This window comes from Malaclemys terrapin, chromosome 15 (assembly GCF_027887155.1).
Source record: "Malaclemys terrapin pileata isolate rMalTer1 chromosome 15, rMalTer1.hap1, whole genome shotgun sequence".
NCBI classification, from domain to species: domain Eukaryota; kingdom Metazoa; phylum Chordata; order Testudines; family Emydidae; genus Malaclemys; species Malaclemys terrapin.
This window is the reverse complement of record NC_071519.1, coordinates 11,646,631-11,663,109: the sequence shown is the minus strand read 5'-3', so window position 1 is coordinate 11,663,109 and position 16,479 is coordinate 11,646,631. Positions and strand designations below refer to the sequence as shown.

Below are 16,479 nucleotides of genomic sequence, written 5' to 3'. Positions count from 1 at the left end.
TGAATGAGGGATCCACCATCATGGCCCCCAATTCTCCTACCCTTCTTGTGGAAGTAAGAGCTACCAGGGAAGTAACCTTCGTGGAAAGAAGGGACAAGGGAGCATGAAGCCAATGGTTCAAACGGTGATTTCATTCATGTTGAGAGAACGAGGTTGAAGTCCCATTGGAGAGCAATAGGTTGAATGGGGGGACAGGATTCTGAGGAGACCCAAGACTGGGTTAATCTTTTGTGGGCCCCTGGCACCTGGACAGTTTGCCCTCCTCCTAGATAGCTTGGAAAGGGGCTCGATCTTGCTGGGGAAGCTTGTCTGTAAAGTCCTCCAATTTACCATAATTGAGAAAGTATCCAGAAGGTCCAGTTGTTTACCCTCCTTGTCTGCCAGGGTGCATCACTGCTTGTATCATGAGGGAATGGGGTGGAGGATGAGAAAACAGAAACTCAGACCCCTTAGCCAGTACATGGTACTCCCTTTTCTGCCCGCCAAACAGTTCAAGTTGGCTGAAGAATGGCATCATTGATCGGTAGAACAACCCTGGTCGGTACTGAGGCCTGAAGCGTGTCAAGAAGCTACCACTGTTTTTCCTGTCCTTCCTCCAGCGGATGAATATGGAGTCTCTCAGCCACCCGGCATAGGAGGTCTTGGATATGATGAAAACGATCTGGAGACAAGGGTTGAGCTGAGGACACAGCTGCGTCTAGAGAAGATTATGGGAATTACTTCTGTTCCGGCAGCACTGTTAGAGCCGAACTGAATGACTCATCTTGCAAAACTGGTTCCAGATACCCAAAGCGGGGAGAGGGGTAAATCCTGTCTTGCTGAATGGGGAGGCTCCGAAGGTAGATATTGCAGCCAAGACCCCCCTTGCAGCCAACAAGACAGATCCATTGGATGCTGTGGAGGGCCCCAGGCAATAGGATAACAGTGGTTTCTCATTGGGGAAAAAGAAGGGACTCTCACAAAGTTGGCGGTCCCTTGGATAGTCATAGCAGCGGTAGAGGATTGGCAGCCCCTGTGCTCCATCCAAATCCTCCAATGAGAACTCAGAGCCCGGTTCAAGTGGCGGTACCATCGGAACCGGGGGAGACTGTCTGAACCGTAGGGGAGTGGGTGGAAGCGTGACTCGACTGAGGGAAGTCCAGAGTTGAAGATCATACCCCCGCTAGGCGTCGACTGTGCAGGAAGAAATGGAGACCTCACTTCCCCCAGAGCAAAGAGTTAATCGGGTCCGGGTGCCGTCTCCAACCTCCCTGGTGTTAGCAGCACATGCGCCGTAGCCAGAACCAGAGCTGGAGCGGAGGGCTGGTTCGGAACCGATGGTTCCCTTGACTTAGGGGGTGCGTGGCTCGATGGTTGGCACTGGTGGATCTGGCAGGTCTGTGTGACTTCTTGTGCTTGTGACCCTTGGTAAGCGCCAGTTCTCGGTGGCTGGAACTGGTGGAAGACGCATGGGCCTTCTTGGGCCTGGAGGAAGACTTACTGCCATCCTTAAGCGCATGCATCCTTGGCTCCCGACTAGGCCCTGGCACGGGGTCCATAGTACTGGTACCGGTGGAACCGGACATGATCTCCACCATTGGAGGTGCGCTTCTGGGTTTTTCAGACTGATGTATGCAGGGTGGTTCCCCGGCCTGGATCCGACTGCGGCCTCATGGTGCTTTTCGAGGTGAAGAGCCCGGCCTTCTCACGTATGGGAAGGATGGGCCGATGCTGCACCTGGATGAAATGTGAGCTTCTCCCAGGCAGGAGAGGCAGCGTTGGTGCTCATCACTGACTGAGAACGAACACGGACAGGAGGCGCAGATCTTCCACTCCGGCGTCTCTGGCATAAACCAGTACCCAGGCATGGGTGCTGGATTGGGATGGGGTGGGGACCAGTGAAAACAGAGCCCTACAGTCTCTTAGCTCCTAAAACTACCACTAAACACTAAAACTAGAGTAAAACCAACACAAATCTGAATAAAAAGAACTTTGTACAATTCTAAAGTGTGTGGGGGGGTTTGTTTAAGTGCGTGAGAGACAAGAGGACACTAGCAGATCCGACTCGGATCATGTGGCGGTGAGGAGGAACTGAAGGTGCGGTCGGTCCACCCTGCCTGTTAACGCCTCGGACAAAACCATAACGCGAAGCCAGGGCGCATGCGCGGACCAGCAAACGCTCCTACTTTCAAATGCTCCAGCTCCGGGCACATGGCGTAAACCCTCCATGGAATACAACAGGGACCATCACTCGAAGAAGAACAAAGGGCTAAGGAGGGGCCAGGTGGGAGTTGTTAGGGGGGCTGTTGACAGCTGGGGACACACTCCCCTGAATTGGGACTAGAGAGGGGTCAGAGGGCTGTAGGCTCAGGGCTCACCACGATGGACCAGGCTGTAACTCTCTCTACGCTGCGTTCCAGACATCTAATAAACCCATTTGAAAAACCAGTTGGAGAACACTTCAATCGCCCTGGACACTCAGTAGCAGACTTAAAAGTGGCCATTCTTCAACCAAAAAACGTCAAAAACAGACTCCAACGAGAAACTGCAGAACTGGAATTAATTTGCAAACTGCACATCTTCAAATTAGGTCTGAATAAAGACTGGGAGTGGCTGGGTCATTACAAAAACTAATTTCCCCCTACTATTACTCACCCCTTCTTGTCAACTGTTTGAAATGGGCCACGCTGATTACCACTACAAAAATGATATTTCCTCCTGTTGATAATGGCCCTCTTCCATTTAATTGAATTGGCTCATTAGCACTGACCCCTCACTTGGTAAGGCAACTCCCATCTTTTCATGTGCTGTGTATTTATACCTGCTACTGTATGTTCCACTCCATGCATCTGATGAAGTGGGTTTTAGCCCCCGAAAGCTTATGCCCAAATACATTTGTTAGTCTCTAAGGTGCCACAAGGACTCTGAAACCTGAGACCAGGCAGAGACGCCCTGACAGTTCCTCCCCCGGGCTGGCTTCAGAAACTGCCTCTTTCCCGGCTGCATCTCCCTGCTGCGGCTGCTCCTCTCTCGGGATTAGAGGAACATCAGCACCTGAAGCTGCAGGGAGGGGAGTGAGAGGAGGGAGGCAACAGATATAAAGCCAGCGGGAAGCTGCACACTGACCCCATTCTCCTCTCCCTGGCCTGGGAGAAGAGACGGGAAGGGGATACTGGAGAAGAACCTCTCCAGGCCAGAGGCAGCCCTCTGAACTGACTATTTCAAAGGCATGTGGATGTGTGTGGAAGCGCCAGGGTCAGCGCTAAGGACCTTTGCTTTGTGTGTAGGTTCCTTTGTTCATCGGCGTGGGTGTGAACTCAGCACCAAGGCTGGCATCAGGATTGTTCGTCTGACCTCTGCTTGGGATCTGCTTCGTATTTCGTGTTTGTATTTTTATGTTTAGAGGCTGGGGGCGGGCGGTGTCATGGTCAATGCTGTGTGACAAATCTCTGTCCTTGTCTCTGGGGGTCCCGCGTTTCCTGGCGGATTTCGCTAGCCTCAGAGGCTCGCTGTGACCCTCCACGTAGCCCTTCTCACTCTAGGGGCAAGGGTCACAGCCTACTGAGCCATTTTCATCATAAGCCAGCAAGGGAGGTGAGGAGAAGCAACCCTCCCTCGCACAGTCTCTGTTGTCTCCCAGTATCAGTGATTAATCAAGGAGGGGAGAGGGGAGCCCGGGCCCGCCCTCTACTCTGGGCTCCAGCCCAGGGACCCTAAAATTAGCAGCTATGGAAGCTGACTTTTTGGAAATAGGACGTGTACAATTCCCTGGGCCACTTCCCCACAGCAGCCCCCACTTCCTCAAGATCCACTTCACCCTTACCTCAGGGCCTCCTTCCTTGTGCCTGATATGGTTTGTACTCCTCAGTCTCTCCAACAACGCAGCTTCCTCCTACAGCTCTTGAAACGCCTCACTGACTAACTGGGAGGTTTTTAACTAGTTCCAGACAGCCCTTGATTGGCTTCAGGAGTCCCAATCAATCTAGCTATCTCCACTGCTTTCTAGAAGGATCTTAATTGGCCCCAGGTGTCTTGATTAACCTGGAGCAACTGCCATTTGGTTGCCATGGTACCAGGGATTTGTTTAGTCTGGGGCTAACATACCTGTTCCTCACTACTTTACTATAGCCATCTGGCCTTGCCCCGTCACAACTGGTTTGATTTGTGACGTGAGCGACAAGTTCGTGAAAATCTTTTCAAGGGATTTTTCTCTTCCTTGAAAGATAATCTCCGTGTGAAATCTCACCTGGTGTGTATGACTCTAGGGGTTCCCCTTCTTTTCTCTCCAGTTCAGAGGGCAGCGTGTCTGGAGAGGGAAAAGAGACGAGGTTTCAGGCTGGCACGTTTACAGAGACATTCCCCACTCTTAGCTGACAGAACTATGTTTTAATTATGTGAGAGAAAACGTTGGCGAGGGACAGGGCCACGCCTAGATGTTTAATCAAAGAATCTGACACTTTTTCTATTTTCGCTTTCGTTCCAGCATCTCACATCCACAGAAATGTCCATTAACCCTCCCACCTCCCCCCAGCAGATACGATGTGGGAGAGGGATTTCTCTCTTCCTCCAGACCCCCGTCGGTTTTGCTCATTCTCCGTGGGCATGTTTTCATAACCTAGGCCCAGATCCTGCCAAAAGTTTTAGTATGAATGGACCTTTGCACCCTTTGGCTCATTTGACATGAATGGGCTTTGTGGAGACTTTGCAGGATCAGGGCCCTGAATGGCAAAGCTTTACCCAGGCCACGCCCCTCTATCCCTGCTCCACCCCATTCCTCCTCCGCCCTTCCCTCAACGCCTCCACTTCCTGCCCACCCAGGAGCACCCCTTGAGCCTGCAGCTGCTGGGGAGGAGGCACAAAGGGCTCCTGTGTTTTAGGGATTCGCCTGGGTTTGCACCTTTGGCCCACCCGAGCTGCCACATGCGGCCGGAGCACAAGGATGGGCTGGGTCCACATTTCAAAAGTGACCTGTAATTTAGGGTCTAAATTTTGGGGGCCAAACTTCAGGCCCCGGGGGCCTGGTTCTCCAAGGTGCTGCATATCCCACTGGCTCAAGCTGCAGCGGTGGGTGAGTCACAGCTCTGGTGCACACGCTCTGCAGTTCAGTTGTTGGGGGAGAGAAACCGAGGCACTCACATTTTGCTATGTTTTTACCTTCACGATTTTACCCAAGCTCACAGAGTGAATCACCGTGAGACATCCCGGTGCCTGGGCCCCTGCTACATCTGCTCCGTTTCTCCACTTTCTGGTTTTTATTGAATCGGTACACATTGTAATTATGAAGCGACTGGCCAGAGCCCATCTCCTCCCACGGTCTCAGAGACACACCCTCATTTCCCCTCCTAGATTCCTTCTTGGTACCTTTGAACTTCCTCAGAGTCTCCGTTAGAGCAAAAATTTTCTGGGAGAAATTGCTGCGTCTCTCTGCCAGCTCCGGAGAAATCTCCACTGGCTGCTGGAACTTCCCCGTCTCACATCTGGAGAGAGAAAATTTCACGTGATTATATTTCGTTTACAGACTCATTATCATTCCTTGCTGGTGGAAGTTGCTGCTCTATGGAGCCTGGAGTTAGAAATCCTCTCCTCCCAGCCTCCGAGCCGGTGCAGCACAGCCCAGGGCTGTGCAATCTTCCCCCATAGGCCCCATTAATATCCTTCCAACCTGGCCTGCAGAGAGCAGAGCCGAGGATGAAAGAGACCCATCTTTCCCACGTACTAGATAATTCCAGACTCTTGTATCGTGAGGGAGGGAGGGAGAGCCACGTACCTGCTCAAGGCGCTTCTGGTATCCTAGAGGGGGGGGGAGAGAGAAAAACAATCTCAGTCCCTCATGCCACACACTGGGGTACGTGGGAAAGGGATTTTGCAGATAATGGGGAAAGAGGCACTGCCCTGGCCCCAGGGCCATGCATTGGTTGAGTTAATGTCATCTCAAACAGGAATAAGTCTGTAACTTGTCCAAGAGCAACAATAATTCACACATCAGCAATGCACACACTGAGTCACGCTGTGAGCTGTGATGGCTGGACCCCAGTGCCCATGCTGTCCTGTCCCTGTGTCGGGATCTGGGATGTATTTAACTCAGTCTCACCTGCAGCAATTCACTCGCTGGCTTCTGACACTTCCCCTCCAGCTCACGGATCAGCTCGCTGAGCCGGGAAATCTCCTCAGAGAGTTGAGTGACGTTGTCATGCTGTAGCTTCACAATCTCCTCGTCCAACTTTTCCAGCTGGGCCAGCAGGAGTCGCTCTTCTTCCTCCAGAAACGTCTTCAGTTGCTGAAACTCAGACACAATCTCCCGCCTCTCCTTTTCTGTCTGTATCTGGTTTTTTAAAAAAGGGGTGGGGGAAGGGACATATAGAGAACGTCTAGGGTCTTTCACAAGTGCTGAGCGTGCAGGAGAGAGAATTGCCTTACATCTGACACTTGACACAGTAGTTACTAGGGAGCGGATTTCGTAACACCTTCCTCTTTGTTCCTAATATCTCTTCATGGGATGTGTCCATGTCTGACAGGGGCAGGGCACTATGTCATCAGAGACCTGTCTCAATCGTGACCCAGAGCAGCAGGAGGCAAAGATGCCAGAGAAGAAAAAAGAATGAAACAATTATTTAATAGTGCAAGAAATGCCTGCGGGCTCCGGCTGACGGCACTTTCTGGGATATAGTCCGTTCAGCTTGGAAGGAGAGTTAGGAAAGCCACAAGAGCTAGAAGTTAACTCATTCCTTGGAATGGGAGCTTCGCTGCTGTAGAAAATGAGGTGGGCCTGATCCTGGGAGAGGCCTTCTCAGGCCCCCTGCAGGTGTGCGGGTGCAGACATGACTCTAATCCCTGGTCATGGAACAACGCACACAACAAGTCCTGAGTACTGTGTCTAGTTTTGGGCCCCACACTACAAGAAGGATGTGGAAAAATTGGAAAGAGTCCAGCGGAGGGCAACAAAAATGATTCAGGGGCTGGAGCACATGACTTATGAGGAGAGGCTGAGGGAACTGGGATTGTTTAGTCTGCAGAAGAAAAGAACGAGGGGGGATTTGATAGCTGCTTTCAACTACCTGAAGGGGGGTTCCAAAGAGGATGGAGCTCGGCTGTTCTCAGTGGTACCAGATGACAGAACAAGGAGTAATGGTCTCAAGTTGCAGTTGGGGAGGTTTAGGTTGGATATTAGGAAAAACTTTTTCACTAGGAGGGTGGGGAAGCACTGGAACGGGTTCCCTAGGGAGGTGGTGGAATCTCCTTCCTTAGAGGTTTTTAAGGTCAGGCTTGACAAAGCCCTGGCTGGGATGATTTAGTTGGGGTTGGTCCTGCTTTGAGCAGGGGGTTGGACTAGATACCTCCTGAGACCTCTTCCAACCCTGATATACTATGATTCCTCATTCCCCAAGGCCACAGAGGAATCTGCCTACAAAGAGATCTCCCTTCCCCAGCTCCTTGCTGGTTAATAACAACAGGGACCTACCCGATACTGCTGGCTTGTCCCCTCGCCAGTCACTTTAAATCCCTTCAGCTTTTCTTTCTCTTCCTTCAGAGTCTTCAAATGGGCCTGGAACGTCTGCTGGTGAAACAGAAATGCATTGGTTGTTTATTTGTGTCTAGTGAGTGTTTTCCCACCCAAGAATCTGTAGATGACGGTCTGTCATGGAGTCCCCGGGCGATGCTCTGGAACTGCTCCCCACATTCTGGGGCCCAACGAGCCAGATACCCCCATCTGCCCTCACCTCACTCCTCATCCCTAGCCAGCTCCAAACTGAAACGCCCTCCAGCCCCTCCTTCTCTGGGCTTTGTCCCTTTCCCGGGCCAGGAGGTCACCTGACCTCTTTGTTCTCCCACACCTTTAGCATATCCTTGCAAAACGGGGAAGGGCCCTGGCCATTAGTTGCCAGGAGACGGAGGGTCGGCCAGAAACTGAGGCACCCACACAGTATTAAGAACAGCCCCACTTCATCACACTGTTAGCCCTTTCTGACATCAGGGACATGAAGGAAATGATTCCTCATGAATGGAGACTGGGAGTGTTTTATATTCAGGCAGCTGAGAATTATTTGTCCTTTTCCTCCATTGAGTTAAACCAGGGGAGAAAGCTGGAGTCACATGGTGGTGAATCAATAACCCAATTGTTTAGAAGGCTTAACTAACAAAGTGCTACCAACCCCAGAAGCCACCATGGTTAGAAATACCATCTGGGATGCTCAAAGGAGCCCAACTCCCATTGAATTTCAGCCCTGAACCCTGGGGGATTGGACGGGTTGGACAGAACTGGGCTAAGCACTTGGGCGGGTGATTTGTGTTAAGAACGGTTGCTTTATGAGATCCCAATCCCTTTCATTTGCAATGCCCTCTGGGTAGCGACCCCCCCCCCCCCCCGTTCCTAGCAAAGGTACCAGAAGCAATGGACTCTGGGAGATGCACAAGGCCGGGATTGTCCCCCACTGTTTTGTGCAGGGCCCAGTCCAGTGGAGGTCAGGTCTCATGCTTGGTCTGCAGGAGCTGCCTGGATGATACAGACTGTGATACAAGTCCCCCTTCTCTGGTCTGAAGGCAGCACTCCCAGGTACACTGGCCTGCAGCGCACGTGACCGAAACCTCACCGATCCTTCCACAGTTTCATTTGAGTTGCAAGTTCCCTTATTTCACCGGGGGAAGTGATTTGAAAATGGCGCTCCAGCTTCCCAGAGAAACGTCGCCCACATCAGTCATCTGTCCTGCCTTCATTTCTGCCTCTCACGCCACATCCCTCTATGCCGGGGGCCGGCAACCTTTCAGAAGTGGTGAGCCGAGTCTTCATTGATTCACTCTAATGTAAGGTGTCGCGTGCCAGTCATACATGTTAACGTTTTTAGAAAGTCTCTTTCTAGAAGTCTATAATATAGAACTAAACTATTGTTGTATGTAAAGTAAATAAGGTTTTTTAAATGTTTAAGAAGCTTCATTTAAAATTAAAATGTAGAGCCCCCCGGACCGGTGGCCAGGACCCGGGCAGTGTGAGTGCCACTGAAAATCAGCTTGCGTGCCGCCTTTGGCACGTGTGCCATAGGTTGCCTACCCCTGTTCTATACATTTCTTTCCATATCACTGTTCATTAGGGTGACCAGAGGTCCCGATTTTATAGGGACAGTCCCGATATTTGGGGCTTTGTCTTATATAGGCTCCTATTACCCCCCACCCCCGTCCCGATTTTTCACACTTGCTGTCTGGGCACCCTACTGTTCATACAGTGAAAGCTTTACAGAGCAGAAAGATGCCGGGGGGAGAAATAGAGTCTGATCAGCAAGTTGGGGTGAAATGAACCTGTCATTAAAATGCAGTTAGAATGAATTAGACGGGGCAGCGATTCCTTACCTCGTACTCCTGGGCAGCCTCCCGGATGGGAACCACCGTGTGAGCGGCGTGAGCCCGGGATGCATCACACATCACGCAGATGGGGGCTTGATCCTCTTCACAGAACAGCTTGAGAGGCTGCCGGTGCTCCCCGCACACTCTCTCCCATCCTGCATCCTCAATTCCCCGTAAACTCAGCTGTTGGACAATTTCTAGGACATTCGCCAGCTGCCTGTTGGGTGTGAGGTTTCTCTGCTGAGCAGTTTCTCCGCACTGAGGACAGGAGACGTCTGTGTCCGACCCTTCCCAGCACTGGGTGATGCAGGCTCTGCAGAAACTGTGCCCGCAGTCTATAATCACCGGGTCTTTAAAATACTCCCGACAGATGGGGCAACTAGCTTCAGCCTGGAGACATCGTGCAGGGCTCTCTGCAGCCATGGCTTCTGTCTAGAGAGCCCCAGTGGTAAGTTTCACTTTCCTGAATTCAGAGGTGCACTCCACCTGCTACAGGAACTGGGTGTTTCCTTTCCTGGAATTGACTCACGCTGTTTGCTGCATCGGAACAAGCCCCCTGGTAACATTACCAGCCCCGGGGGCTTTTGTGATCAAAGTGCCAATAAAGCTCTGCCCCACCTGCAAACAGCCGCTGTGCCGGTGTAGAGGGTCACTAGGACCTCTCGTGGGTGCCAGCAGCCACCGGTACAGATGGGCTTGCCAGAGCAGGTGTTTAAGGAGGGATAGTTTGAAACTCACAGGCTGCATCCGATGAAGTGGGCTGTAGCTCACGAAAGCTAATGCTCAAATAAATGTGTTAGTCTCTAAGGTGCCACAAGGACTCCTGTTCTTTTTACAGGCTAAAAACTCAGCTAAGCTGGAATCAGTGTTTCAAATATCTGCTTCTCACTTAAACCAGGGCTGCTCTGGCTCAGTGCGTTGCCAGCTCCCATGATTTCATCTCATGGAGTCTCACGATATTTGCTGTGTTTGTTAGACCCCCAGCTCCTGAAAGCATGTGATTAGGGGAGACTCTTGCCCAGGGCCGGCTTTAGGCCGATTCAGCCGATTCGGCTGAATTGGGCCCCGCGCCAAGAGGGCCCCGCGCCGCAGCTCTCCACCCCGCCCCCAGCTCACTTCCCCCTCCTCCCCTCCCCTGCACGCTCCGCCCCCTGAATCAGAGGTTCGCGGGAAGTCTGAAAAGAAGCAGGGGCGGGCAGACAGGCTGGCAGCACCAGGTAAGCTGGGGTGGCAGGGGGTGTGAAAAGGGCTCCGGGGAGGCGCGACCCAGTCCAGCTCCGGCCCCGGGGCGCCGACCCGGCCCGCTCGGCTCAGCTCCGGCCCAGGCCCCGTGTCCCGGTTCGGGCCCGGCCCTTGTCCGGCCCCCCAGCTCAGCTCCAGCCCGGCCCCCTCGGCTCGGCTCCGGCTCAGGCCCCGCAGCTTGGCTCCGGCCCGGGCCGGCTCGGGTCCGGCGGCTCGGCCCCCCGGCTGAGCGGCTCCAGGTCCAGGTCTGGCCCTGGCCCCCGTGGCTCGGGCCCCCCCGCGGCTGAGCGGCTCCTGGTCCGGCTCGGGCCCCCGCGGCTCGGGCCCCCCTCCGGCTGAGCGGCTCCGGGTCCGGCCCCTGCGGCTCGGCCCCCCCCCCGGCTGAGCGGGTCCGGGTCCGGCCCCTGCGGCTGAGCGGGTCCGGGTCCGGCCCCTGCGGCTGAGCGGGTCCGGGTCCGGCCCCCCCGGCTGAGCGGGTCCGGGTCCGGCCCCCCCGGCTCGGCCCCCCCAGCTGAGCGGGTCCGGGTCCGGATCTGGCCCCCCCAGCTCAGCCCCCCTGGCTGAGCGGGTCTGGGTCCGGCCCCCCCGGCCGGAGCTTGTGGCAAGCCACGCCCCCAGGAATCGGGCCCCGCTCTTGCTAAAGCTGGCCCTGCTCTTGCCACTTCTTTCCAAGTATCCTTAAGCCTAAACTCCTTCAGCAACCTGGGCCCTGGCTCTGTTCCAGGCACAAACCATGTTTGCTGAGGTCAGAATTAAGGATTTGCTTTGCAGGGCGAGTGAGATGAATACATTGAGTGCAGCGCATAGACCACGTCCTGTCAAAGGCACATATCTGGGCTGGGGCAGCGTCCCGCTGACAATGGTTTTAGGAGTGTGTCCATAAGAACAGCCACACTGGGTCAGACCAAAGGTCCATCTAGCCCAGTATCCTGTCTTCTGACAGTGGCCAATGCCAGGTGCCCCAGAGGGAATGAACAGAACAGGGAATCATCAAGTGATCCATCCTGTTGCCCATTCCCAGTTTCTGGCAAACAGAGGCTAGGGACACCATCCCTGCCAACCCTGGCTAATAGCCATTAACGGACCTATCCTCCATGAAGTTATCCAGTTCTTTTTTGAACCCTGTTATAGTCTTGGCCTTCACAACTTCCTCTGGCAAGGAGTTCCACAGACTCTGTAGCAGAGAATGGAGTAGGTATTCCCTTGAAATGCATATTTCTTTGCTTTTCAAAGTTGAGGCTGTGGTGAAAATCTATCTACACTTGAGTAACCTAATCTGCCTTTCTGCTGTTTTTTTTTTAATGTATATGCATTACACAGGATTAAAATTTCACCCGCTAATTCAGTATCCCAGATTTAGACTGGACAGGGGGGATGTGAAAAAACATAAATCTCGGCCAGGATCTTTGATCAGGGTTTGGGGGTACGAGAATGATCCAGATAATACATAGAATAAAAATAAAACCTACTGCAACTGTGTCGGATTAAAAGTAATAATTAATACATTAATTATTTTGGGGAAAATATGGTCCGGTACAGACCCCGGATTTGGCTTGTATTATTAGAAAGAGATATGTCTCTCAGCCTTGCTTGAGTTTGTGCTAAGTGAAGCAGGCCTGTTAATTTGCAAGGTCTGTGCTAATTGTAAAAAAACATTCAGAGACTAAGAGTTTGTCCTAAAAGTGGTAAGATAACAACGTTACAAATGTTTTTCTGAATTCAGGAACAAGATTTGTTGTTCCTCCACTTTTACATTCCTATCTTGCTTGTTTTCTTTTCATGTGTGACAAGTGGCATGGATGGATTCATTGGAGTCTGTCATGCCCCAGTGATTTGAGAATGGTTATGTTAAGTGAAATAGGGTATGATTGTAAATGTGTTTGAATGTTTGAATGAGTAATAAAAGGTTGAAGTGCCAGCCTGATAAATAATAACTACCTAGGAACGTTTGGCTGAAGAATGTGCAGGATGGAGATAACCAGAAAACCCTGTAGGGCAGGGGTTGGCAACCTTTCAGAAGTGGTGTGCCGAGTCTTCATTTATTCATTCTAATTTAAGGTTTCATGTGCCGGTAATACATTTTAAAATTTTTAGAAGGTCTCTTTCTATAAGTCTATAATATAGAACTAAACTATTGTTGTATGTAAAGTAAATAAGGTTTTTAAAATGTTTAAGAAGCTTCATTTAAAATTAAATTAAAATGCAGAACCCCCCAGACTGGTGGCCAGGGCCCGGGCAGTGTGAGTGCCACTGAAAATCAGCTCGCATGCTGCCTTTGGACAGGAGGGCCGAAGAACCGGATAACAACAAACTGTCACTGCTGGGCCATCTGCATGATGGACTATCATTTCAAATGTGAGAACGGTGATTGATTATCACTTCAAATCTGAGAACAGCATGACGAAGCAAACCCTATGAATTTGGATGAGGATGAATTCCTATAAAGACAGACCCTAAAGACTGAGGACTGTGAGTCTGGTTCTGCGACCACCCCCCCAGGAGCATCGGATGCGCATCTGACAAGACTCGGCTCCATCCTCGTGTCTAGGCCGCCTGGCACGAGCAACCTCCAGGCTGGTAACTATCACAGCCTCCCAGAACTCTGAGTGTCTGAGTGAATGAATGAAATGTTATAGCTGTAACCGATTGCTTACTGTAATTCTTTCTGTAGTCACAATAAATGCAGCATATTGTCTTATCCCCTTTAATAAGATCCTGCTGGTTTTTATTTTCTTGGTACACCTCTACCCCGATATAACGCTGTCCTCGGGAGCCAAAAAATCTTACTGCATTATAGGTGAAACCGCGTTATATCGAACTTGCTTTGATCCGCCGGAGTGTGCAGCCCCACCCCCCCGGAGCACTGCTTTACCGCGTTATAGCCGAATTCATGTTATATCGGGTCGCGTTATATCGGGGTAGAGGTGTATAACAAGTGCAATATCACCTTCGTACCACAAAGTCTGACCCCTGGAGCCTGCGGGTCAGAATGAAGGACGGGAGTTAAGTGACACAGGCGCCGGCTTCCTCCTTTCCCCACCCTCACCCCACCTCTTCCCACCCCTGCTCCATCCCCGGCCCAGCCTCATACTCATACTCCACCCCTTCCCCCAAGGCCCCACCCCACCTCTTCCTGCCTCCACCCCACCTCTTCCTGCCCAGTTCCACCCCCTCCCCTGAGTGCGGGAGGGAGGGGGAGGAGCTGATTGATGGGGCCGGCCAGGGGGAGGGGTGCATCGGGTGTGGGGCTGGCTGCTAGTGGGTGTTAAATATCTGCTAACAGAGTGAGCTCCTATCCTAAGTGTGGGGGTGGGGGGCGGGGGAGGTGAACCATCTCAAAGAGAAGCCAATCCAGCAGAATCCAGAAAAGCAGAAACCCCTCCTCACCAATTAGCCCAGGTGCCCCCAAGAGCAGCGGGGACCAGGTCTGTTCAGGTGGTCTCCATGGAGCTAGTAGACCTCCACCCAGGTTGTAATGCTCGCTGTGCTTCGCAGTCCGGGGGGCTGTCTGCAGACTCAGGCAGACACTGGCTGTTCATATTGTCATGAATCGCTTTCTCACCGTGAAAGGGAGAGAGATCTGAAACCAGCCACATGACTGTACTAGGCAAGATCTTGTGCAAGAGCCCAGCCTTGGCCCAGAGCAACCCGTGTGTGGGTCCAAACTGGAGCTCGGGGGAACAGTGGGAACGTTTTTGCACATGTTGTCACAGAGAAGTCCTCTTTTGACATTTGAATGTTGTGATCAGCTCGAATCAGAGCCCCAGTGAGTGGGAATTAGGGATGGATGCTGACAAGGGCTTAGGTTTCTGAATTCCACTTGTGCTGCTACCTTCCAGTGAAATCAAGGATTGAAATCAATGAAACTCAGAGCCTAAGGGGAAGTTAAATGTTCATTAGGTTGTGAAGGCCAAAACTATAACTGGGTTCAAAAAGAGTTAGATACTAAGTCCACCAATGGTTATTAGGATGTCCCTAAACTGCCTGATGCTGGGTGTGGACGACAGGGGATGGATCACGAGGTGATTAACCAGTTCTTGTTCATTCCCTCTGAAGCACCTGGCACTGGCCACGACTGGAAGCCAGGATACTGCGTTAGCTGGACCGTTGCTCTGACGCAGTACGGCCGTTCTTATGTTCAGCAAAAATTACAGTAGATTTTTTGCCTTTGAGAAGGATTTAATAGGAGATCGTATACGACCCTTAGTGAATATTTGGGAACCAAATTTCACACACAAGCAGTGACATGCGAAAAAGCACTAAGGGCTGGATTGAGAGGCAAAATAACAATTGAGAAAGGCAACCCCCCCTTGGTGCCTCAAATACAAGTTTTGACACCAGGCCAGGAAATCAGTGTTAGTATCTAGGTCGGTTTGTTAGCCTGGGGTAGAATTTTGGGTTGGACTTTTTGATACTCTTACACTAAGATGTGTAAACCAGGGACAAAGATACTGTGAGGTTGCTTCTGCCTAGTCATCTGGATTTGTTAGTACAATGGGAACAGGAAAGAGCAGTTGAAGTGTTACGCAGAGCAGGGCCGGCTTTAGCAAGAGCGGGGCCCGATTCCTAGCCGCCCCCAGGACCCGAGCTGCGCCGCGGGGGGGGGACGGGACGACCCAAGCCGCGCCGCGGGGGGGGAAGACGGGGGGACCCGAGCCGCGCCGCGGGGATGACCCAAGCCGCGCCTCGCCGCGGGGGGGGACGGGGGGACCCGAGCCGTGCCGCGGGGACGGGGGGACCCGAGCCGCGGGGACGGGGGGGGACAGGGGACCCGAGCCGCGCCGCGGGGGGGACGGGGGGGGACAGGGGACCCGAGCCGCGCCGCGCCGCGGGGGGGACGGGGACGTGGGGACCCGAGCCGCGCCGCGGGGGCTGCGTGGGGGAGGGGAACCCGAGCCACGCCGTGGGGGCTGCGCCGGGGGGGGGGATCCAAGCCGCGCCGGGGGGGGGGACCCGAGCCGCGGGGACCAGGCCGGGCCGGAGCCGGGCCCCGGGGGCCGGGCTGGAGCCAAGCCGGGCCAGAGCCGCTGGGGCCTGCGGGAACGGGCCGCGCCTCCCCGGAGCCCTTCTCCCGCCCCCCCCCCCCCACCCCAGCTTACCTCGTGCTGCCAGCCCGCCCCTGCTTCGTCTCAGACTTCCCGCGAATCTCTGATTCGCGGTAAGCAGGGGAGGGGGCGGAGCGTTCAGGGGAGGGGAGGAGGGGGAAGTGAGCTGGGGGCGGGGCGGACAGCTGCAGCGTGGGGCCCTCTTGGCGCGGGGCCCAATTCAGCCGAATCGGCTGAATCGGCCTAAAGCCGGCCCTGATGCAGAGCACACTTTAAGATTGCCTCAACCCCTATCTCAAAGCAAAGTCAAGCAACTAGTCGGGAGGGACAAAGGGGCGTGTGTGTGTGGGGGAAGGTATAAAACACTTAGGGTGACCAGAGGTCCTGATTTTATAGGGACAGTCCTGATTTTGGGGTCTTTTTCGTATATAGCCTCCTATTACCCCCCACCCCCATCCTGATTTTTCACACTTGCTTTCTGGTCACCCTAAAAACACTAAAAGACCAAAGAAATGCCTGTCCCTGACTGCAGTCCTTACCCATCCCATGGGGTACAAAAGGGGTGGGATGAAGACCCCAGACCCAAAATGGAACATGACCCTAATTGTAAGGGGCGGGACTGTGGGCCTGCAGTGCAGGTATATTTGGGCCTGCAAAGGAGGAGGAGGTGGGAATTGGGAAATGACACTGGGGAACAGGGACACAGGAAGGCTCTGCGGCTTCGGAGCCGGGAAGGGGGACATGGGGAAAACGCTCTGCGGAGTCGGGAAGGGGGATGCGGGGAAGATGCTCTGCAGCGTCGGAGCCAGGAAGGGGGACACGGGGAAGACGCTCTGCGGGGTCGGACCTGGGAAGGGGGACGTGGGGAAAACACTCTGCG

At 53.2% G+C, this 16,479-nt stretch overlaps 1 protein-coding gene across 1 annotated transcript in view; it reads right to left on the bottom strand.

Moving 5' to 3' along the window:
• LOC128823032 (zinc finger protein RFP-like) overlaps positions 1-9,735 on the bottom strand; it is a 46,173-nt gene extending 36,438 nt beyond the window's left edge. The window contains exons 1-5 of the mRNA XM_054005061.1: positions 9,319-9,735; positions 7,439-7,534; positions 6,071-6,301; positions 5,747-5,769; positions 5,341-5,456 (exon numbers count right to left, since the gene is read on the bottom strand). Coding sequence (XP_053861036.1) covers positions 5,341-5,456; positions 5,747-5,769; positions 6,071-6,301; positions 7,439-7,534; positions 9,319-9,735 — 883 coding nt within the window. The remainder of the gene's footprint in view (positions 1-5,340; positions 5,457-5,746; positions 5,770-6,070; positions 6,302-7,438; positions 7,535-9,318) is intronic.
• Positions 9,736-16,479: the final 6,744 nt, after the last annotated feature.